General features: G+C 50.0%; 1 protein-coding gene across 45 annotated transcripts in view; it reads right to left on the bottom strand.

Moving 5' to 3' along the window:
- Window positions 1–24,854, bottom strand: part of ank3b (ankyrin 3b) — a 1,101,178-nt gene that overhangs the window by 594,194 nt on the left and 482,130 nt on the right. For 6 of the 45 annotated variants that reach the window (XM_072478835.1, XM_072478837.1, XM_072478860.1 and 3 more), the window contains exon 1: window positions 2,455–3,096. The exons of 3 other annotated variants lie outside the window; for them this stretch is intronic. In XM_072478835.1, coding sequence (XP_072334936.1) covers window positions 2,455–2,565 — 111 coding nt within the window. In that variant the 5' untranslated portion in view covers window positions 2,566–3,096. Of the gene's footprint in view, window positions 1–2,454; window positions 3,120–24,854 lie in introns of those variants that run through there. 36 more of the 45 variants (XM_072478834.1, XM_072478858.1, XM_072478836.1 and 33 more) reach the window with 22 other exon arrangements.

The raw sequence follows: 24,854 nt of genomic DNA, 5'->3' as shown, positions 1-24,854 counted from the left end.
TAAATCCTGATGAGATAACGGAATCTGAAATAGTGCAGACTCAATGTACTGAAAACAGATGAGCACACACTATTAACCATCAATGTATGTCTGGACCTTTATTTGGTTCAAATTTCTCTTTCCAGAACCAACAATATTCCAGGTGAGAAATTGGGAAGACTCCTTCACCCTCCAGCTGAAAGGAGATACACGAGGTCCTCTTTGAAGGAGACAGCAATCCATATCCCCCCAATTGAGGGCGAACATGTAATGAGCTGAATTCCCTCAATGCAAACCTACCATCTGATCCACAGAGGTCATGCACTAACCTGCCACAACATAAGCGTCCTTATCAAATCATTTTCTTACAACTTCCCATTCATTTCACTGACGTTCCAAAACAGGACAAAGGAAGGTACTCGAGCAAAGTGATGGCCTTATTTTAGCGCTAGGCTTCAGATTAGTTTGTGGCCAGCGTACGTTTTGGGCCACCCATACCAGAAAATGTGATGAACAATGGTGGGAAGCTTAGCACTGGAGAGAGGACAATGGGATGGATAGGACAGCACGGGGGCTACATTGCAAGGTCGTACGCACTGAGGCAATAGAATGTGCAGCATATTTGGACAGGACAAGAGAGGTGCTATTTCTGCAGTTAAGAAAATGGGGGACATGGGCGAGAATGAGGCACCTGTGCTTTGTTGTAACGCCAAATACTGAAAAATCCACCCAAGAATAAAGAAGTATCTCAGTAATTCCTTTTAAATAAATGCCCCATTAATAACTATTTAGTGCACCATTTTTATGCAGGCTGATTTTCTACAAAACTTTGTCCTTTCTCTTTTCACATATAGAAACGCATAGTAACAGCACCGGCACAGAGAATACGGGAGTACCAGCCCTGCCCCCAGCTCTGCATCAAATCCTTACCAAATCAACGAGTGGCCAATTCCACACGTTTAGGGCTAAAAATAAGGCTGGTTCCGTTTTGGCAGTCCAACCCCCCAGGACAGCACAAAGAGCAGTGATAAATTCCGTGAACCAACATCCATGTACTACAGCAGCGTTAATAACAACAAAAAATACAATGCTTCACAGGGGAGAGCCCTGCATACAGCCGTGACCTCTAACGAGCAGCACCTCAGAAACTGCACTCAATTCTTTACTCTGCTGGCCATTTTCATATGTCAATGGATCGGAGCGCTAGGTGCTCAGACCTCACTGGTTGTGCATTGTTTACAGTTTGGGGGGGGGGGGGGGGGGAGGAGAGTACACAGTCCTAAAATGCCTCTGTCATGGCCACTAATATAGTGATATCGTTGCTCTTTGCACATAAGAGATAAACAGGAGTGTCCTCCCTCTTCTATCCAATTGCCACTGTTATTGAGGTCAACAAATCCACAGGAGGAGGATGATCACTGAAGGAGCGGGAGGCATGATCTTGCAGACCTTGTTTATGTTATTTGCATGTCGTTTAGTGGTAGCTGCATTTGTTGTTAGATTAAGCCCATGCTCATCTGGCATCAAGGGCATTTCATAAAAAGGTGGTGACACAGCAATGCAGAGAAGTCCAGCCCAAGTGTCTGCTCAATGGATTATACTACATCAATCATTTGGCTGCATCTAATCGGAGTTAGATAAACGATGCTCAGTTTCCAAAATAAATTTAGCTCTTAAAGAATTTCACTGAACTATTCAGGGCGCCAATTGGTACTTGTTTGCAGGATTGCAACAATAGAATTCAAACACAGCCCACAGACAATAAAAAAAAATCTCAAATCACAAAGCTCCAACATGCACTACACGGCGAGAGAGAATTGCGGGAGTGCGTGGGTTAAGGTCACACAGAACACAATAGTGTCCATTGCTAATTATCTCCCCAAAATAGAAGAAGCATTGTCTTGCTGAAATACGAGGCCGGCAAACTGAACGGTTACATCTCTCAGTGTTTATTGTCCTTTTTAAATTGTTCTCATTTAAGAGGCATGGTTCGCTGTGTGCGCGCGTGTGTCTTAGATAGAATTTAATTGCGTAAGTAATCTTAAAATATGGTTCCCAATTCCACTCCGAGGCACTTGTACACTCTGGCGGTCCCATGGCGTGAATTGAATTAAAGACAGCTTCAAAAATCTGGAACAGATGTATATGTTGATTTTTTTTTTTTAACAGCACCAAATGATTCCAGTGAAATGAGAACCCACCCTGATGCTGGCTCCCTCTTATCTGAATAAACACCATTCCCGCACCAACACTGCAGTCCACATTAAGGAATTTAACAGAGAAAATAAAATCTCTGCAAACAAACCACTGGAATGTCCAGCAAATGGGGGGGAAATCAACTGTATAAATATAGGTAGCAAGGCATGTTCAGAAGTACAGAGGCTGCCTTCATGCAGACTTGACAATGAATTGTTAAGTACATTGTATTGGAATTAGAACAATGGAATGTGCCGATGGGCAAATTTGCCAAGGTACCTTTTTCTTTCGATCCCGGGAACGTTTCCGGTGTTTCTTGACGACTTTGTCATCCTCGGTCACAGCTTCCAATTCCCGGTTTTTCTTGATGTGGGATGCAGCGTGAGCCATCCTGGATCCGGATAATAATACCTGACCAAATGCTCAGGGAAAGGTCCAACAATCCTGGGCAACCTTGCACAAACCAGTGATCTGAGCAACCGTGACTCTTTTTTGCTCTGCTCCTCTCTCAGCTCACAGTCACCAGTGAGGAGAATTAAAACCATGGCAGGCAATCATCACTAGACAAATGCCGGGGCTAGTAAGGCATTTTATGTTGATTTCCTTTATCTACCTCTGCAGCTCTAGGAGGAGGAGACCTTCAAACAGTGCGGCCATTCTGATGCATTAACGTGTTGGAGAAGTCAGCTGGGATAGTGGAGGGAGTATTATGGATATATCTCTTGCCACCAACTGGAAGTGCCTAAGTGACTTCATGGGGAGGGGAGGAGGAGGAGATCCTGACAGGGGTAATATTTATATCAGGAGACGCATAAACAGACGACACATTAAAACAGAGAAACAGTCAGATATCCACCTATTTATTAACTGCTTACATCTCTCAGAATCCCTTTTATCTTTGGCTTAAGAAATGCAGGCGAGAGTGCATCAGGGCACACATCAAACAGACGATGCAGTAGAACAGGTCTTTCCACACTGCTGATGCGGAGAGGGAAGGTATTCAATTTCCATTAGCCCACATTGAGAGGCCAAATGTTTCATTGCTGAGTGTGTGGAAGACCCAGGTCCCGGGCAGCCCACATTCTCCCCTAAGCTGGCACATTCCACAAATCTATGTTTCAATACATTTCTCGTGTTAGCTGTGGCAAAAGCTTCCCCTAGAGGACTGCTCATCACTGTGCATTGCACGGCAGATCTAAAGATGTAATCACGCTGCCTCACAGCACAAACGCTCCAGTTCTGAGGGCTATCCCTAGAGCTACCGCTCAATCAGTACGGATGAAGCGAAGGGTAAATGAGAGAGAGGGGGGGCACCTCTCATTTCTCCAGAATGACACCATCTGTTTTAATGTCCCCATTTGGAGGCACAATGATCCTTAAATTATTTGATTGTATTTTTTTTGCCACCTGCGTCCTTGGTACTACTGACTGCAGCTTTTGAATATTCATGATAGGTGGGAGAGAGAGAGAGAGAGAGATGTACACAGTAACCAGCACAGGCCCAGAATGTAGAAATACCTGAATCTATAGATAGAAAATGGAGTTTTTGCCTTGTAATATCAAAGGAAAGCACTGCAGCAGTCATATAACAGGGACATCTCTACAAGCTGCCTCAATACAGAGAGAGTGGGACAGCAGAGGGTGACAAAGCCTTGAATTGTTACAGATAATAAGATCCCTGTAGGCGATGAAACAAAAATTGACTATTGATAGTTTACGAAAAAGGATAATTGTTACATCCTTTATTGTTGCTCGACAATGGACTATTTTAAATGGTCACTCTGATAAATTTGCATGTTTTATTTGAGAAAGGGTGCATTTGGAACACGCAACAAGGCCGGAATTCTTTATTTATAATGCGGTCTCTGGTTTATTGAGGAAAGGGTGGGTCTCCCCCCCCCCCCAAGGGTGGGTTTCCCGCCCCCCCCCCCTTTTGGCTGCATCAGCAAACTGAAGACTAGCCCATTCGACTGGGAGGGTGAGCGAATGTGACGTCTCCTGCTAAAGGTGGAGACGTGGAAAGGAAGGCTTTTGCAAAATAAGAGTAATGAATACTCAGCAATTCTATTAAGATATCAGTAAAGATGTCTTTATTAGTGCATCGCCCCATCCAAAGAACAGCTGATCAGTCAGCTCCCCCCCCCCCCCCAGGAAGGTTGTACTGGTGGGCTGCTAATGGTTAAAGTATCCACACAGTCCCAAGTCTCATACATCCTGGTGTCTGAACTGAAGGCGAAGATGATAAAAAGCCAAATAGGTGAAAAGTGAGAGAAATGGTGAGTCTTTATTCCGTACTCAATGTTTATGCGGCATTGCACATTCCAGCCAAGAGTGATGTCTTTTTTAAAAATTGACCTCTTGTAGAGAAATGGACACATGACCCAGGAGAGGAACAAAGCCAGGGCAGTTTGCGTATCCAAAGTTCAGAGTTGTCCATTTTGTACTGAAATGAGGACAATGAACCCAAGGCAGAGTGCAGCAAGGAGAAATCAGCACCAATCAGGAAGTTGCAATGCCAATGGGACTGATACATTAATCTGAAAATGACAAATGTGCTATGTGACACCAAGTGCTAAATTGGATACCTAATGCATGTAGTGTGTGAGTGTAAGAGAGAGAGAGGTGTGAGTGAGAGAATGTGAGAGTGAGTGTGAGAATGAGTGGGTGTGTGAGAGATATGAGTGGGTGTGTGAGAGAAATGCATGTGTGTGTGAAAGTGTGCTTGTATGTTAGTGAGAGAGTGTGTGTGCGTGTGCAAGTATGAGACAGTGGGTGCAAGTGAGAGAAAGAGTGTAAGTGAGGCTGTGCGTAGGACTGTATTAGAGTCGTATGCCTTGTATGAGTTTGTGTGTGTGTAAGGGCGTGGGACAGGGGAATATGTATGGGGGTGCACATGCATGGGGAAGTGAGTGTGCCCGCATGGGGAAGTGTGTGTGGGGGTGGGAAGGTGTGTGGGTGGGTGGGAAGTGTGTGGGTGGGAGTGTGCGCATTCACATGCGTGGAAGCACGTGTGGCGTTCACATGTGGAAGCACGTGTGGTGTTCACGTGTGGAAGCACGTGTGGTGTTCACATGTGGAAGCGCGTGTGCGTTCACATGTGGAAGCACGTGTGGAAGCGCGTGTGGTGTTCACGTGTGGAAGCGCGTGTGGTGTTCACGTGTGGAAGCGCGTGTGCGTTCACGTGTGGAAGCGCGTGCGCGTTCACGTGTGGAAGCGCGTGCGCGTTCACGTGTGGAAGCGCGTGCGCATTCACGTGTGGAAGCGCGTGCGCATTCACGTGTGGAAGCACCTGTGCCTTCACGTGTGGAAGCACCTGTGCCTTCACGTGTGGAAGCACCTGTGCCTTCACGTGTGGAAGCACCTGTGCCTTCACGTGTGGAAGCACCTGTGCCTTCACGTGTGGAAGCACCTGTGCCTTCACGTGTGGAAGCACCTGTGCCTTCACGTGTGGAAGCACGTGTGCCTTCACGTGTGGAAGCACGTGTGCCTTCACGTGTGGACGCACGTGTGCCTTCACGTGTGGAAGCACGTGTGCCTTCACGTGTGGAAGCACATGTGCCTTCAGGTGTGGAAGCACGTGTGGCTTCAGGTGTGGAAGCACGTGTGCCTTCACGTGTGGAAGCGCTTGTGCGTTCACGTGTGGAAGCGCATGTGCGTTCGCGTGTGGAAGCGCATGTGCATTCACATGTGGAAGCACATGTGCGTTCGCGTGTGGAAGCGCATGTGCGTTCGCATGTGGAAGCACATGTGCGTTCGCGTGTGGAAGCGCATGTGCATTCGCATGTGGAAGCACATGTGCGTTCACATGTGGAAGCATGTGTGTTCATGTATGGAAGCATGTGCATTCACGTGTGGATGCTTGTGCATGTTCACATGTGTGGAGCCATGTGCATGTTCACGTGTGAAAGTGTGTGAATTCACATGCGTGGAAGCGCGTATGCGATCACATGTGGAAGCATGTGTGCAATCACATGTGGAAGCAAGTATACAATCACATGTGGAAGTGTGTGTGATAAGATGTGGAAGCGTGTATGCACGTGTGGAGCATGTGTGTTCATGTGTGGAAGCGTGTGCATTCACATGCATGGAAGCGTGTCTTTGTCCATATGCGTGGAAGCGTGTCTATGTTTACATATGCGGAAGTGTGTGTGCTTTCACGTGTGTGGAAGCTGCATTCACATGTGGAAGTGTGTGTGCATTCACATGTGTGGAAGTGTGTGCGTATTCAAATGTGTGGAGCAGTATGCATTCACGTGTGGAGGCGTGTGCTTGTGGGAGTTGGTGTGTGCGTGTGTGTTGTGGGAGTTTGTGTGTGCATCTCAGGGAGTGTGCAAGTGCCTGCGCGTGTCTAGGTGTATGTGGGTGGGTGTGAGTGTGCAGGCGGGTGGAAGAATGCGCGTGGAGATTTGTGTGCGTGTGTTCGTGTGTGTGTGTGTGTGTGTGAGTGAGAGAGAGACAGACAGAGACTGAAATTGTGGGCAGGGTGCTACAAAGCCACTGATTTCAATAGCGTTTTGCATGGCTCACCATATTAACGCATTTCCCTTCCACTGCCAGGTTGAGGGTGTGTGCTGCATGAGTGTGTGAGAGCGAGAGAGTGTGTATTGTGTAAGAAAGAATGTGCGTTAGAGGAAGAATTGGAAAGAGTATTTGAAAATGAGTGAGAGTGTGTGAGAGAGAGTGTGCGAGAGAGAATGAGTGTGCGCGAGAATGAGTGTCCAAAATCCCACATGGGACATACAGGTTGGGAATGCTGGTCGTTCCCTGCTCCTTGCGAAGTATGAGCTCTCCCGCAAGGGTGTGGTATCTCAATTACCCAATGTATACAAGGTTAGCCATTAAGGCACCGACCGAGCAGGAACTCAATCGGGGTCGAGCTGTAAGTGTGTATATATATATATATATATATATATATATATTTGTATATTGTTTGTAAATAAAACTTTATTTTTACTTGGTGTAGACCGCCCTGTGTTCTTATTAAAGAATGTGTATGAGAGATAGAGGGCTGGATTCTCCGCAGCTCCGTGCCAAAATCGCGTTTGGCGCCGGAGCGGAGAATCAGCTTTCGCTCTGAAATCGGGCCCGGCGCCGCTCTGGCGATTCTCCGGGACCTGAGAATTAGCGATTCCGCGATTTACTCCGCACAGCCAATGCCCAGCGATTCTCTGCTCCCAGCCGGCCGAGATCCTGTCGACGTGGTTCTAACCATCTATTGTCATTCAGGAACCGCACGTGGCGGCTGCAGACTCAATCCGCGGCTGCCCAGGTGGGGGGCAGGGAGGATTGGGCACCGGGGGGGGGGGGGGGCATGATGGGCAGCAGGGGCACAGATTGGGCTGGTCCGATGTAAGGGCACGCGGACGATCGGGGGACCTACATTTCGGAGACGTCTCCAGGGTCCGAGTCCACCTTGGCACTCAGCACGGCCGCTGTAGGCCGGCAGCGTGCACACGTGTGGACTCGAAAACCGAAGTACGAGGGCCCGTACCCGCAGCTGAAGCTGTGTGACTATTCCGGGTCCCTGCTACACCCCTGAAGGTAAGAGAATCGACTGATCTTTTTTTGAGGAAACTCCGGAGTGCAACGCCAGCATTTTTACACCAGCTTGGTGACATTTCTCCCAAGATGGGGCTTCGAGCCCAGAGTGGCTGAAAGGGGGAGTGAGTATCTGTGAGGGGGGAGTGAGTGTCTGAGAGGGGGGAGAGTGAGGGTCTGAGAGGGGGGAGAGTGAGTGTCTGAGAGGGGGAAGTGAGTGTCTGAGAGGGGGAAGTGAGTGTCTGAGAGGGGGGAGAGTGAGGGTCTGAGAGGGGGGAGAGTGAGTGTCTGAGAGGGGGAAGTGAGTGTCTGAGAGGGGGGAGAGTGAGGGTCTGAGAGGGGGGAGAGTGAGGGTCTGAGAGGGGGGAGAGTGAGTGTCTGAGAGGGGGAGTGAGTGTCTGAGATGGGGGAGAGTGAGGTCTGAGAGGGAGAGTGAGGGTCTGAGAGGGGGAGTGAGTGTCTGAGATGGGGGAGTGAGTGTCTGAGAGGGGGGAGTGAGTGTCTGAGAGGGGGAATGAGTGTCTGAGAGGGGGGAGAGTGAGTGTCTGAGAGGGGGGAGAGTGAGTGTCTGAGAGGGGGGAGAGTGAGGTCTGAGAGGGAGAGTGAGTGTCTGAGATGGGGGAGAGAGTGTCTGAGAGGGGGGAGTGAGTGTCTGAGAGGGGGGAGAGTGAGTGTCTGAGAGGGGGGAGAGTGAGTGTCTGAGAGGGGGGAGAGTGAGTGTCTGAGAGGGGGGAGAGTGAGTGTCTGAGGGGGGGGGAGAGTGAGTGTCTGAGGGGGGGGAGAGTGAGTGTCTGAGGGGGGGGAGAGTGAGGGTCTGAGAGGGGGGAGAGTGAGGGTCTGAGAGGGGGAGTGAGTGTCTGAGATGGGGGAGTGAGTGTCTGAGAGGGGGGAGTGAGTGTCTGAGAGGGGGGAGAGTGAAGGTCTGAGAGGGGGGAGAGTGAAGGTCTGAGAGGGAGAGTGAGGGTCTGAGAGGGGGAGTGAGTGTCTGAGATGGGGGAGTGAGTGTCTGAGAGGGGGGAGTGAGTGTCTGAGAGGGGGAATGAGTGTCTGAGAGGGGGGAGAGTGAGGGTCTGAGAGGGGGAGTGAGTGTCTGAGATGGGGGAGTGAGTGTCTGAGAGGGGGGAGTGAGTGTCTGAGAGGGGGAATGAGTGTCTGAGAGGGGGGAGAGTGAGTGTCTGAGAGGGGGGAGAGTGAGTGTCTGAGAGGGGGGAGAGTGAGTGTCTGAGGGGGGGAGAGTGAGGGTCTGAGAGGGGGGAGAGTGAGGGTCTGAGAGGGGGAGTGAGTGTCTGAGATGGGGGAGTGAGTGTCTGAGAGGGGGGAGTGAGTGTCTGAGAGGGGGGAGAGTGAAGGTCTGAGAGGGGGGAGAGTGAAGGTCTGAGAGGGGGGAGAGTGAGTGTCTGAGGGAGAGTGAGTGTCTGAGGTGGGGATTGAGTGTCTGTGGGGGCGGGAGCAAAAGAGGGCGGGGAGAAAAAGTGCACGGGTGAGGGAGAGAGAATGTGCATATGTGAGAGAGTGCGTGTATGTGTGTGTGTTTGTGTCAGAGTGTGTGTGCATGAGAGAGTGCGCAGGTGAGAGTGCGCAGGTGAGAGTGCGCAGGTGAGAGCGCGCAGGTGAGAGCGCGCAGGTGAGAGCGCGCAGGTGAGAGCGCGCAGGTGAGAGCGCGCAGGTGAGAGCGCGCAGGTGAGAGCGCGCAGGTGAGAGCGCGCAGGTGAGAGCGCGCAGGTGAGAGCGCGCAGGTGAGTGCGCGCAGGTGAGAGCGCGCAGGTGAGAGCGCGCAGGTGAGAGCGCGCAGGTGAGAGCGCGCAGGTGAGAGCGCGCAGGTGAGAGCGCGCAGGTGAGAGCGCGCAGGTGAGAGCGCGCAGGTGAGAGCGCGCAGGTGAGAGCGCGCAGGTGAGAGCGCATGGGTGAGCGTATGTGGGTGTGTGTGAGAGCGAGTGTGAGGTGTGAGAGAGTGTATGAGAGAGTGTGAGAGAGTGTATGAGTGTCAGCATGAGAAAGCGTGAGTGTATGTGTGTGAGAGAGCAGAGAGAGAGAGTGTGTGTGTGTGTGTGTGTGTGTGTGTGTGTGTGTGTCAGAGACAGAGAGTGTATGTGTGTGTCAGAGAGAGGGTGAGTGTATGTGTGCAATCCTGTCTGACTACGACAAGCTTTAGGCTGCATTAGATACAGTTTTAAGAATTCACTTGTACGTCTGTGCTTTTACTTACTTCACCATTTGCTGCCTTGGCCCTCAGCAAAGGTATCCTTGCCCTCATCGCCCCCTATCCTCTTTTCAGTTGCTCCGAGAAACCTCGCTCTAAGATCAAGCTCTTGGCCAACGTTCCTGATTTCACTTTCTATGGCGCAGTGTCAAAAATGTCAATGTTGTTGTTGACATCGCTCTTGTCAGATTTGATTTGATTACATGCGCCATATAATGTATGTTGTTGTTGTTCTAACTGACCTACGAAGACAGGTTCAAAATTGACTTTCCCCATCGAGACTTCAGCATTAATAATAAATAAAAACAGAAAATGCTGGACAAAACCCAGCAGGTCTGGCAGCACCTGTGGGCCGAGAAACAGAGTTAACGTTTTGAGTCCGAATCACTGCTCTTCACAGACTTCAGCATTGACAAGCCATTATCAGCTACTTCAGGAGTTTAGCTTCTGAGTGGGACAGGTCGTCCTGAGTACACACGTGTGTAGGGCACATTTCCTGCAATGCTCAGTTCCAAATGTGAGGACGGCAAAGAATGTTTGGTATAAAACTCTCGTTTCTGTCATCACCTCCTTTTGCCTCCCACATCGTCAGTTTTATCATTTAATTGCTCCAGCTGAGGGTTGCCAACCCTGGTTGGACACATACCTGGCGGTTTTATTCTGTCCAAACAGATTTTGCTCCTTGTTTGTAATATTTTCATAGTTTAATAAGCAAACATGTTCAAAGGAATTGATAAAAAACACACAGCTGCGATCTTTCTCCTGGGTTACGCACAGAGGCGACTGAGAGCGAGTCTTTCAGGACAATCCTAGAGGATCACGCCCTCTTCCATCGCTCCTCACCATCACAAGCCTTTGCTTTGTGTTCTTTTCCAACCTCTTCCCCCTTTACTCTGGCTCTACACGTGCCCAAAGGTTGTTCACCCCCTGTTGAAAGGTCCTCGGTCCGGAAACGTTAACTCCGTCTATCTCCCTAGTTGCTGTCACGTCTGCTGAGCGTTTGATGTTTTTGTTTCAGATTTCCCACCTCTGCAGTATTTTGGCCTTGTCAAGGTTGGTTTAGTCAGACCTCGTCACGCAGAACTCTGGTCCAGATGCCTTCTTCAAAAGCCCTTCAACAGAACTCCAGCTCCCCCTGGACGTTCTTTCCTTTATTGCCACCCTTATGACCAGCAGCCCTCCAACCCACCGATAATGTGCCCATTCATTACCTAGGACTGCACTAACGCATCTCTTCAAATGCAAAGGCAGCCGTGGTTCAGCAGGCAGCAGACGCGTTCCTTTGTCAGCGGCTTCAAATCCCACTTCCACTTGAACACATGGTCCAGGTTGGCACTTCCAGTGCATGGAGTGCTGCGCTGTCAAAGGCGCTAAATTTGACTGAGACATTAAACCGTGGTCCCATCTTTCCTCTCAGATGGACGAGAAAGATTGCAGGGTTGTACTTCTAAGAAGAGCAGGGGAGGTCTCTCTGGCCCTGGCCAACATTCATCCCTCAATCAATGTCACTAAATCACCTGCTCATTATCACATTGCCTTCTGGGGGAATTTGCCGTACGTAAACTGACTGCCCTGTTTCTTACACTACACCAATGACTCCATTTGTTATCAAACTTTGAGATGTCCTCAGGTTGTGGAAGCACAATATAAAGGCATATATTTCTTGGGTACCAGCATATTTTTTGTTTTCACAAACAGCAGTGAGATTTCTGTCTAAAGCTGATTGTAGCCGCAGTGTAAACGAGTGTGCCTCCAGTGTGTAACGATGAGGAACCACGATTGACATGTCACTGGACAAGCTTCACAATCGAAGTGAAAGATAATTTGAATTTCCCTCTTGCACAAACCAATGTGAAAGTGAGTTTCAAATGCATGGAAGTTGGCCATTATTGTACCCAACGTTAAACTTTTGTGGAAGAAAATGTGTGCATTTATCTAGCACCTTTTGCAACCTCGGGATGATCCAAAGCATTTCAGAGTAAAGAAGTCACTGTTGTAATGTAGGAAATGTGGCAGCCAGGGACTGGTGGCGGGACTGGGGGCCCCGATTGGGCTGGAGGAGCTGATCAAAGGGATAGGAAGCATGCAGGCGGGGAAGGCACCGGGGCCGGACGGTTTCCCGGTCGAGTTCTATAAAAAATATATGGACCTGTTGGGCCCGCTGTTAGTTAGGACCTTTAATGAGGCAAGGGAGGGGGGGGGCTTTACCCCCGACGATGTCCCGGGCACTGATCTCCTTGATCCTGAAGCGGGACAAGGATCCCCTGCAATGTGGGTCTTACAGACCGATTTCCTTGCTAAATGTAGATGCCAAGGTGCTGGCGAAGGTCTTAGCCACGAGGATTCAGGATTGTGTGCCACAGATCATGAAATGAAATGAAAATCGCTTATTGTCACAAGTAGGCTTCAATGAAGTTACTGTGAAAAGCCCCTAGTCGCCACATTCCGGCGCCTGTTCGGGGACGCTGTTACAGGAATTGAACCGTGCTGCTGACCTGCCTTGGTCTGCTTTCAAAGCCAGCGATTTAGCCCTGTGCTAAACATCCATGAAGACCAGACGGGGTTTGTGAAGGGGAGACAGTTGAACGCGAATGTGCGGAGGCTTTTGAACGTCATCATGATGCCGGCGAGGGAGGGGGAGGCGGAGATAGTGGTGGCGATGGACGCTGAGAAAGCCTTCGATAGGGTAGAGTGGGGGTACCTCTGGGAGGTGCTGAAGAGGTTTGGGTTTGGGGAGGGGTTTGTCAGGTGGGTTAGTCTGTTGTATGAGGTCCCGATGGCGAGTGTGGCCACAAATAGGAGGAGGTCCGAGTACTTTCGGTTGCACCGAGGGATGAGACAGGGGTGTCCCCTGTCCCCCCTGCTCTTCGCACTGACGATTGAACCCCTGGCTATGGCACTGAGCGAGTCGAGGAACTGGAGGGGGTTGGTGCGGGGTGGGGAGGAGCATAGGGTGTCGCTTTATGCGGACGACCTGCTGCTGTATGTGGCAGACCCAGTGGGAGGAATGCCAGAGGTAATGAGGATCCTTAGGGAATTCGGGGACTTTTCCGGGTACAAGCTCAATATTGGGAAGAGCGAGCTGTTCGTAGTTCAGCTAGGGGACCAGGAGAGGGGGATTGGCGAGCTCCCACTAAAAAGGGTGGAGAGGAGCTTCAGATATTTTGGGGTCCAGGTGGCCAGGAGCTGGGGGGCCCTGCATAGGCTTAACTTTACAAGGCTGGTGGAGCAAATAGAGGAGGAGTTCAAGAGGTGGGACGCGTTGCCACTGTCCTTGGCGGGTAGGGTGCAGTCAATCAAAATGACGGTGCTCCCAAGGTTTTTGTTCCTGTTCCAGTGCCTCCCAGTGTTTATCCCGAAGGCTTTTTTCAGGCGGGTTAACAGGAGTATAATGGGATTTTTGTGGGCGCGAGGGACTCTGAGCGCGACGGGGGGCTGGCGCTGCCCAACCTCTGTGGGTATTACTGGGCCGCCAATGCGACAATGGTGCGCAAGTGGGTGATGGAGGGGGAGGGGGCTGCATGGAAGAGGCTGGAGATGGCGTCCTGTGTGGGTACGAGTCTGGGGGCGCTGGCAACGGCGCCGCTGCCGCTCCCTCCAAGGAGGTATACCACGAGCCCGGGGTGGTGGCGGCCCTCAAAATATGGGGGCAGTGGAGGGGGCATAGGGGGGAAGTTGGGGCCTCGGCGTGGACCCCATTACGGGGGAACCACCGGTTCGCCCCAGGAAGAACAGGTGGGGGGTTTTCGGGGTGGCACAGGGCAGGGATACGAAAGTTGGGGGACCTGTTTGTGGACGGGAAGTTTGCGAGGTTGGGTGAGCTGGAGGAGAAGTACGGGCTCCCCCCCGGGGAACACTTTCAGGTACTTACAGGTAAGGGCGTTTGCCAGACGGCTGGTGGTGGAATTCCCGCGGCTACTGCCACACACAGTACAGGACAGGGTGCTCTCGGGGGGGATGGGTGGGAGTGGGGAAGATCTCAGAAACCTACCAGGTGATGCAGGAGGAGAAGGAGGAGGCCTCGGTGGTGGAGTTGAAAGGTAAGTGGGAGGAGGAGTTGGGAGAGGAGATCAAAGAGGAGACGTGGGCAGATACCCTAGGGAGGTTGAATTCTTCCTCTTCGTGCGCGAGGCTCAGCCTCATACAGTTTAAGGAGCTGCACAGGGCACACATGACCGGGACAAGGATGAGCCGGTTCTTTGGGGGTGAGGACAGGTGTATTAGGTGCTCAGGGAGCCCAGCAAATCAGAGCCATATGTTCTGGGCATGCCCAGCGCTGGAGGAAGTTTGGAAGGGTGTAGCAAGGACGGTGTCGAGGGTGGTAGTATCCAGGGTCTGACCGGGCTGGGGGCTCGCAATATTTGGGGTGGCAGAGGAGCCGGGAGTGCAGGAGGCGAAAGAGGCCGGAATTCTGGCCTTTGCGTCCCTGGTAGCCCAGCAAAGGATGCGAGGCCCCCAAGCGTGGAATCCTGGATCAGCGATATGGCAGGGTTCATTAAATTGGAGAGGGTGAAATTTGCCTTGAGAGGGTCGGTTCAAGGGTTCTTTAGGGGGTGGCAACCGTTCTTAGACTTTCTGGCAGAACGATAGACATTGGTCAATGGCAGCTCGGGGGGGGGTTACTTTATTTTTGTTATGTTATTTACACTGGAGGGTCTGAGGGGGTGTATACACCTGTTGTGTTAAGTCGGGGTGTTAATGTTAATTTATTATTTATGTACAGAGGGCGGGGGGGGGAGGGGTTTGGGGGATTGCTTTTTTAGATTGTGTTTTGTACTTAACCCTGTTGGGTTCTTTTTTCTTTCTCATTTTGTTGTTGATATTTTATGAAAATCTTTAATAAAAATTATTTTTAAAAAAAAGGAAATGTGGCAGCCAATTGTCCCAATGCAAACTCTCACCTAAGCAGCAATCAAATAAATTACCTGAGAATGTGAACGTTGAGGATAATTATTGGCTAAATACACAAATGCCACAAGAGAAATGTAAAACAAAACTGATACATCATGTAGCCTGGCCTGAACAATCAGCACCAACTCAAAGTCAAAGCAGCAAAGTCTTTTAATGCCCTTCGTGATACCACTTAATAATGCTGTCTGCACACTTCATCAGCTACTTAACTTCAGCCAATCAGCAATTTCCACAATACCAAACGGCTCATCATGTTAGCTCGCAATCCAGCACCGAGTCAACTTTGTGATTCTCATGCAGATGTTCAAATCAGATCTGATGTGCTCCACCCACTTATAGAATCATAGAATTTACAGTGCAGAAGGAAGCCATTCGGCCCATTGACTCTGCACCGGCCCTTGGAAAGAGCACTTTACTTAAGCCCACACCTCCACCCCATCCACGTAACCCAGTAACCTCACTTAACCTTTTTTTTTTTTGGACACCAATGGCAATTTAGCACGGCCAATCCACAGAGAGTGACAAAAGCCGGGAATCGAACCTGGGACCCTGGAGCTGTGAAGCAACTGTGATAACCACTGTGCTACTGTGCCGCTCCATCCGAATGATGGACATACTGTCAGCCAATAAGTAACAAAGCTCCAGAAGCCTCACTCAACCTTGGTCTTTTCTATTATGAAGTCAAATTTAGGTCACCTATAGTAATGTTTCCCTCTTTGTCTCCATGTCAATTGTTGTCTCATAACGATCCTGTAAAGCACCTTGGGGTGCCAGAACGCTGGGCAGATATCCCCGCGCCAGACCACTGGGTATCCCTATGCCAGAACGCTGTGGAAAGATCCCCGCGCTGGGACTCCGGGGAGAGATCCCCGCGCTGGGACTCCGGGGAGAGATCCCCGCGCTGGGACTCCGGGGAGAGATCCCCGCGCTGGGACTCCGGGGAGAGATCCCCGCGCTGGGACTCCGGGGAGAGATCCCCGCGCTGGGACTCCGGGGAGAGATCCCCGCGCTGGGACTCCGGGGAGAGATCCCCGCGCTGGGACTCCGGGGAGAGATCCCCGCGCTGGGACTCCGGGGAGAGATCCCCGCGCTGGGACTCCGGGGAGAGATCCCCGCGCTGGGACTCCGGGGAGAGATCCCCGCGCTGGGACTCCGGGGAGAGATCCCCGCGCTGGGACTCCGGGGAGAGATCCCCGCGCTGGGACTCCGGGGAGAGATCCCCGCGCTGGGACTCCGGGGAGAGATCCCCGCGCTGGGACTCCGGGGAGAGATCCCCGCGCTGGGACTCCGGGGAGAGATCCCCGCGCTGGGACTCCGGGGAGAGATCCCCGCGCTGGGACTCCGGGGAGAGATCCCCGCGCTGGGACTCCGGGGAGAGATCCCCGCGCTGGGACTCCGGGGAGAGATCCCCGCGCTGGGACTCCGGGGAGAGATCCCCGCGCTGGGACTCCGGGGAGAGATCCCCGCGCTGGGACTCCGGGGAGAGATCCCCGCGCTGGGACTCCGGGGAGAGATCCCCGCGCTGGGACTCCGGGGAGAGATCCCCGCGCTGGGACTCCGGGGAGAGATCCCCGCGCTGGGACTCCGGGGAGAGATCCCCGCGCTGGGACTCCGGGGAGAGATCCCCGCGCTGGGACTCCGGGGAGAGATCCCCGCGCTGGGACTCCGGGGAGAGATCCCCGCGCTGGGACTCCGGGGAGAGATCCCCGCGCTGGGACTCCGGGGAGAGATCCCCGCGCTGGAACCCTGGGGAGATATCCCTGTGCTGGAGTACGCAATATTTTATTGCACTGTTAGTGCTATGTTTGTTTTTAAACATTTACAGAAAATCTCCTGCTGTGCATCGACAGCATATTGCTCTCACTCAGGCAGACTCAGCTATATAACCAAATTAGCCAGCCTGAGAATTAGCTGTGATCAGTCACTACGATTCTACTCAGGAAACACTTTGTCGCTGTCATGATATTAAGGTAAACATCATGGTACAAACATACATACATACTGATGGACAGATCAACGGACCAATCAACACACACACAACACTACAGCCAATCAAAGGCAAGAGCATACACACTACAAAACAGGGAACACGACACTTCCTGGGCATTCCAGCAGGAGATAGCGCAGGGCACAGAGCTCACAGCAAGCCACTCAGACATCCACCATGTGCTGAGTGCCACTCCAAGATAGTATTAGGAATAGGTCCACAGATTCTAGGGTTATGATCGAACCTCAGTAACCAGTTTACCACTGTAAATAAATGTCAGTAATAAAACTGAGTTGTACCATTTGCAACCGTGTTGGTTCGTCTGTGCAGCAGAGCACCCAACACATCAATCGCCAACCCCAAAACCCAGTCCAGCATATCATGATATGAAAGCGAGATCGTTAGGAATCCCTGTTCAGCAGTTCAAGAAGATAGCTCACCACCACCTTCTCAAGGGACAGGCAACCAATGATGGCTGAGCCAGTGACACGCACATCCCATGAACGAATAACCAATCAGTGGGTATTCATGTTGTGGTGTTTATATCCAACTTTCTTTTGCACATAGACATGCTCTGTCCTTGTGACATAGATCACATTAAACAATATAAACCAGATCTACTCCAGTGCCACGCTCTCCATCACTGCCTCCGTTTGTATATTTGGAATATTTGAAATATTCCTCTTTTCCCATTAAGGTAAGAGCAGAATCACAGAATCTGGGACATCCTAGAAAAATAGTCCGGTTTAACTTTATGTCTAACACCAGCAATGAAAGTCACTTATTTTCACCCTTAAATTAACATGAAACGATAAAATCTAGGCCCAATCTCCTTTTCAACATCAGCTGGACTAAAATGATGACATCATCATGCTGCGACAGTCCTTTGAATTTTGAGTGAGGAAGCTGCTGCCATTCCCCCCCCCGCCCGCCCCCCGCCCCGCCCCCCGCGCCCCCCCCCCCCCCCCCCAGTCAAAGGCAAGGGAGGATAGACCATTCCTGTTAAGTTTTATATCGAAACTATCCTGCTTGGAAGCAGGAGTACTCCTTCCATGGGAAAGTTTAGTCATGGTCTTCCCCAGGCTACCACCACCCCCTGAACCACAAAGCTGGCGGTTGGTTCTTGACCCCTGATTTGACAGGCAAGAATCTGGCTGGCAAATGGTTGATGAGACCCAGTTAAAATCACCTCATATCCTGTCACAAGGTACAAAAGTGATCGTCTAGTTGAAACCAGCAGATTGCTGACGCTCATAGAAATTAAGCTTCCCACCCCACCCCCTCCACCGCCGTGTCATCAAACTATCAGAACACATATTAAACAGGAAACCAGAATCACACTCCCCCCCTGAAGTGTTAGCAACAAATTATATTCAAAGAGTCTTTAACAGAATAAAATTGCACACAAGGAGCATTACACAACACTGAGTCACACGAGATATTGGGTCAGATGACCAAAAGCTGGGTGAAGTAGGTTTTAAATAGTGTCTCAAGGAGGAAAGTGAGGGGGGGGGGGAGAGGGCGAAGGTGTATGGAAGGTAGATTTGAGTTAGGGCACGGGAGCAGAGTTTTCAATGAGCTTGAGTTTACAGAGGGCAGAATGTGGGAGAACAGTCAGGAAGGAGTTGGAATAGTCAAGTCCAGAAATACTGCAAAAGTTAATGAGAAGCTTCGAGAAAATCACCACAGTTCAATTTGCCCCCCCCTAAGGTTAGTCCAATGTACCACGTCAGGAGATAAACTTGAAAGGAGACGAGAGCAGTTGACAGCCACAATTTTCATAATTAGTCATTCTGAAATTAGGATGCCTTGCGACACAGTCCGGCGTCTCTGCTTCTGAGCCAGGAGCTCGGAGTTCAAGCTCCACTCCAGGACTTGATGCACACGCGAAGTGCATTCATAACATAGCCAAACGGGTTGATTAACAACCTGTAAATTCTTACTATGGCAGGCGGTAACCAGCGGAAGAATTTCCTGGCCAGCCGTGCTCCAGGAAAAACTATATCTGCCTCATGGATCACTAGGTATGGGAAGAGAGAAAAAGAATTTCAAGCTTTAAAAAAAAAAAATTTGGACTACCCAATTCTTTATTTCAATTAAGGGACAATTTAACATGTCATTTTTGAGGGACTGTGGGAGAGACGAGGCTGAGCCAATATCATTGACACTAAAGCTTAGAGTTGGCCTGCTATGTGAGGCCATCTCCTAATGGGCAGCACGGTGGCATTGTGGATAGCACAATTGCTTCACAGCTCCAGGGTCCCAGGTTCGATTCCGGCTTGGGTCGCTGTCTGTGCGGAGTCTGCACACCCTCCCAGTGTGTGCGTGGGTTTCCTCCGGGTGCTCAGGTTTCCTCCCACAGTGCAGGTTAGGTGGATTGGCCAAGATAAATTGCCCTTCATTAGTGTCCAAAAATTGCCCTTAGTGTTGGGTGGGGTTACTGGGTTATGGGAATAGGGTGGAGGTGTTGGCCTTGGGTAGGGTGCTCTTTCCAAGAGCCGGTGCAGACTCGATGGGTTGAATGGCCTCCTTCTGCACTGTAAATTCTATGATCTAAACACAAACAGTCCCTTTCCCCAGTTCAACAAATACACGCTGATCAATTTGCTGTGCACTTCAAACACCTTGGGTGGACTTTTGCAGCCAGCGCTGTATACCTCGAAGAAAGGTGCCACAATCAGCTATTAATCACTGTGGTGTGATTTTCCCCTTTCGGAGCAGCAATTTACATCTAAGGGCGAGTACAGGCTGCACAGCAGCAATATCGGCAAACAGCGAAGGCAACCAATTATACTTCAGCACTCTCACATACAGCAAGTTGGGAAGTTAAAAACATTGAAACCTTTCATTTCCAGATGCTAAAATAAATGATTATGATTGGATTAAGATCAAAACTTAAAATATCCTAAACTTTAATATGGAATCTATCTCGATGCAGAAATTCGAAATTTCACAGATATAAATGAGCTTTTCAGGGCTAGCGAGTGTGTTCAGTTGTAATTATGATCTTGGGACGCTGCTCAACTTACATAAAAAGGGTGCAATTTTTTCAAGGATTTTTAAGTGCGGCTAATAGCCTAAAAGTGGAACCTATAATTAATTCAACGATTGCTTAGGGGTCGCATTCTCAACAGCACACCCTCTGGAGAAACATATGCTGCAATTTTCCAGCTGTTTATGCCGGTGGAATCCTGCTGATGGTGCACCCCCGCCGCAAGCGTCCTGGAGGTGAGGTGCATTGAATGGGAAACCGTGGGCGGGATTCTCCGAAATGGAGGCAGAGTGTTCGCGCCGTCGTGAACGCCGTTGAGGTTCACGACGGCGTGAAACTGCCCCTATCCCGACCGATTCAGGGCCCGATAATGGGCTAGGAGCGGCGCCGCGTCATTTACGCGCCAACCCGCGCATGCGTGGTTGCCGTCCTCTCCGCGTCCGCCCCGCAAGAAGATGTCTGACGGATCTTGCGGGGCTGCGGAAGAGAGGCCCTCCTTCAGAGAGGCCGGCCCGACAATCGGTGGGCACCGATCACGGGCCAGACCCCATTTGAGGCCCTCCCCCGGTGCAGGATCTCCCCCCCCCCCGCCCCGCAAGCCGCCCCCCAGCGTTCTCATGCTGTTCCCGCCGGCAGTGACCAGGTGTGGACGGCGCCGGGGGGGAACCCGCCGTTTTGGGCAGGCCGCTCGCCGCATCTGGCACTGAGAATCGCGGGGTTACCGGTGAATCGCCATTTTGGCTGTCTCGGGCGATTCACTGGACCGCGCCGTGCAAAACGCGATTGTGCTGATCTGGCCGCTTCCGTGAATCGCGGGAGGCCATCGGACCGGCGTGGCGGGAAAATTTGGCGACCCAGGCAATTCTCCAAACCAGCGCGGGAGCGGAGAATCGCGCCCCGTATTAACAATGACAGGACCAGAAGATCTTGCCACCAGCCAACGGTGGGTCGCTTCTTCCATCGTCAAACACTCCGCGGGAGTCACAGAAAATCACGGCCACAGAATCAGCAGCAGCACCTTCTGGATCTCCATGTTATTTTGCTTATGTACAGACTTCCAAAGTTTCCGTCAGTTTCAGTGGAGTAATGACTCTCCACAAACAATATAATTCATTAAATACAGAGAAAGGAACATGCAGGGAGAACAGATATCAGCAGTGCTGTTACCTAGAGAATGGACAGCTCAACTGTAGTATCCACACAGGTAAATCATTACTCTTTATGCACTGAGTAAGGGATTTTGGCAACAACTGAAATCAGTGATAGAGTTACAACAGCCGACTTTACTCGCCAATGTCCTTACTCTGTTCCTCATTGGCTGCTCCAGGATGCCTTTGCAGGTGTTCATATCCTACAGCGGGGACCTACTGGCTAGCCAATCATGTTTATGTATCAAAATCAAACAAGAGTAACCTCTTCACTGTCGGTCGGTCACCAGCGTTGCAGTTTTACTCACAGTCAAGGTTAATAAATCTACCTTTCCCTCAAATGTGGAATGGGATTAAGAGCTCCATTATCAGTGCCAACAGCTTCATCATCGTAACAGTAAATCCTTTGTTTCTGAAAGAGCCTTTCACTTCCAATACCTTGGTAGCTGCAATAGTCACGGTCGAAATATGAGGCGAAATTTAACTAAATGGGAACAAAGTCCCATTGCGTGCGAGTTTCGCCACGTGTTTCCCAGTGCTCGCAGTGCCGAGAAACACAAGGCTATCAAAAGCAAACCCGCATTTGATAAGGGGCCTCAACGGGGAGCGTGCAGCCTAGGCTGCACATAGCCCCGTTTTCTGCTCTGAGGGGGAGAAAAAGAGGATGGTGGCAGTGGGGGCATAAATATTTTTCACTTATAAAGCAGAGTTCTACTGGGGACTCAAATCATGAATATAGAAGGGAACAACATATTGGCAGATTTATAAATAACATGGCCAACATATTTACTTAAGAGCAGCAGCACTTCAAAGTTTGCCACCATAACCCTGTGAAAGACAATTTAAAGGAAAGAATTACAGAATTACAAGGACACAATAGGCCAATTGGCCTCCTGTTGTGCTATAACCATTCTATGATTCTGTTTTTTGGAAAATCTTGCGCTTTATTCCAGTTTAAATTTAGTTGTCAATGACTGACCATGTGCCAGTACAGAAAGTGATGTTAAATTCCACCTCTCTATCAATCTTTAAGATTTTCCTACCTACGTCTCTGACTATTATCACCTACGTCTCTGACCAAGATTTTAATCACTGCTCCTAACATCTCCGCCTTTGGCTGAGCATCAGTTTTTGCCTGATGGCATTTCTGTGAAGGGCCTGGTGACATCTTACTACGTTAAAGTGCTGCATAAATGTAAGTAAATATTTTTGACACAGAAGGTTTCACAGCTCGCTCTTCCCATTCAGTCAGATCTGATACTCAATTCAGTTTCCTACAGGATAGGGAAAGCTGCTAACATCTCTCCTGCATTTCTACCTTGCATCACCACTTTTCTTCTTCCTTATCTCCTCTCTCACCCGTTTCCACAGGGTACTAACTCCCTTCCCAGGCCTAATATTACCTGGTGCCATTCCAAGTGGCATAAGTGTTGGTTAGCTTCTGGAATATTTGGAAGGAGAGGAAATCACATCAGCCCCGTATCCAAAGACCATTCATATACACTTCCAGCAACGGAGGTCATCCAAAACTCCAGGGTTCAAGGAAGGTAGAGAGGTCTCAAGGAAGGAAGGTAGAAAGAGGAGTGATAAAAGAGAGGAGGGGAGGAAAATAGCTGGCAGAGTGGAGATAAAGAGATAGATATTGCACTAGAGAGAGGGAAGGAGGAAAGTGCCAGTAGAGTGCAAGCTGCTGCGAGTGAGACTCGAGTTGAGTGTGGAGGTTTAGGTAAGTGGGGAGATCCAAGAGGTAGTCTAACAGGTTCAAGATTCTTGCTCCCTGTGTGGACGAGAGCGGGGACCGTAGGGAGGAAGAGCAAACTGATCACAGCACCGTGGTACAGGCAGCCATTCAAGTGGGGGCAGTAAAGAGGAATGTAGTTGTAGTCGGGGATAGTATAGTGAGGGAAATAGGCACTGTTCTCTGTATCGAGAGTCCGGACGGCTGTGCTACGAGGGTTCAGGGCATCTGATCCAGGCTGGAGAGAAACTTGCAGTAGGAGGGGGAGGATGCTGATTCATAGAATTTACAGTGCAGGAGGCCATTCGGCCCATCGAGTCTGCACCGATGGAAAGAGCACCCTACCCAAAGTCAACACTGCCACCCTATCCCCATAACCCAGTAACCCCACCCAACACTAAGGGCAATTTTGGACACTAAGGGCAATTTATCATGGCCAATCCACCTAACCTGCACATCTTTGGACTGTGGGAGGAAACCGGAGCACCCGGAGGAAACCCACGCACACACGGGGAGGATGCACAGACAGTGACCCAAGCCGGAATCGAACCTGGGACCCTGGAGCTGTGAAGCAATTGTGCTATCCACAAGGCTACCGTGCTGCCCCTGATGTCATGGTCCATGTAGGTACCAATGACATAGGTAGAATAAGGGAAGAAGTTCTGCATAGAGAGTTTGAGGAGCTAGGCACTAAATTAAATCACAGAACCTCCAAGGTTATAATCTCTGAATTATTACCTGATCCATGTACAAATTGGCATAGGGCACAGAAAATAAAAGATGAATATGTGGCTCCAAGGCTGGTGTGGGAGAAGTGGGTGTTGGTTCTTGCAGCACTGGCATCAGCATCAGTACTGGGGAAAGTGGGAACTGCACCATTGGGAGGGCTACACCTGAACTGTGCTGGGACTTGTATTCTTGCAAAGTGCATAATTAGGGAAGCAGAGAGCGCTTAAAACTAAATAGAGGGGGGTGGGGGCGGTTCTGTAGGGAGGATATGTAGGCTTACAAAGCAAAAGGATAGGACAGCATTACAAGGCAGCTATTTAGGCAATAATACCCAGAGTACAATAGGAAGAGACAGAGTATACTCAAATCAAATCTAATAATAATAATCTTTTTGTCACAAGTAGGCTTACGTTGCAATGAAGTAACTGTGAAAAGTCCCTAGTCGCCACATTCAGGCGCATGTTCGGGTATACAAGAGGGGGAATTCAGAATGTCCAAATGACCTAACAGCATGTCTTTCTGGACTAGTGGGAGGAAACCGGAGCACCCGGAGGAAACCCACGCAGACACAGGCAGAACGTGCAGACTCTGCACAGACAGTGACCCAGCCGGGAATCGAACCTGGGATCCTGGCTCCGTGAAGCCACAGTGCTAACCACTGTGCTACCGTGCTGCCCCAGCATTAAATAGCATTGAATAGGATCAAAAAGGGAAATAATGGTAACAAGGGATAATTAATGGTTCTTTCCTTTTAGAATTCAGCACAAAACAAATGAATTAACAGCACAAGTTGAGGTTAATGAGTATGATCATATAACAATTACAGAGACTTGGTTACAGGGAGATCAAAACTAGGAACTAAATATTCAGGGGTATGTGACTTTTTGTAAGGATAGGCAGGAAGGAAAAGGTGGTGGGGTAGCTTTGTTAGTACGAGATGGAATATGTACAATCGCAAGAGATGATCTTGGATCAAAAGATTTAGAATCCATATGGGCGGAGGTAAGAAATAACAAGAGGAAGGTGACACTGGTGGGAGTAGGAGAGTAGTCAAGAGGCCCCCAAACAGTAGCTATACTGTAGGATGTAGAATAAATCAGGAGATAATAAAAGCACATAAAATCAGGGTGATTTTAATCTTCATGTAGATTGGGGAAATCAAATTGGCAGAGGTAGCCATGAGAAAGAATTCATAAGAGTTTATTCAGGACAGTTTCATGGAACAATATGTTGTAGATCTAACCAGGGATCTGGCTATTTCGGACTTGGTAATGTGTATCGAGGTAGGTTTAATTTACAATCTCAGAGTGAAAGATCCTCCAGGAAGCAGTAACTATAACAAGGTAGAATTCAGCATTCAATTTGAGAGTGAGAAACTTGGGTCAGAAACAACAAATAATAATGGGGAACCAATAAATGGCAGAGGAGTTAAACAA

The sequence above is a fragment of the Scyliorhinus torazame genome, chromosome 16 (genome assembly GCF_047496885.1).
Source record: "Scyliorhinus torazame isolate Kashiwa2021f chromosome 16, sScyTor2.1, whole genome shotgun sequence".
Lineage (NCBI taxonomy): Eukaryota > Metazoa > Chordata > Chondrichthyes > Carcharhiniformes > Scyliorhinidae > Scyliorhinus > Scyliorhinus torazame.
This window is presented reverse-complemented; position numbering and strand designations above follow the sequence as displayed.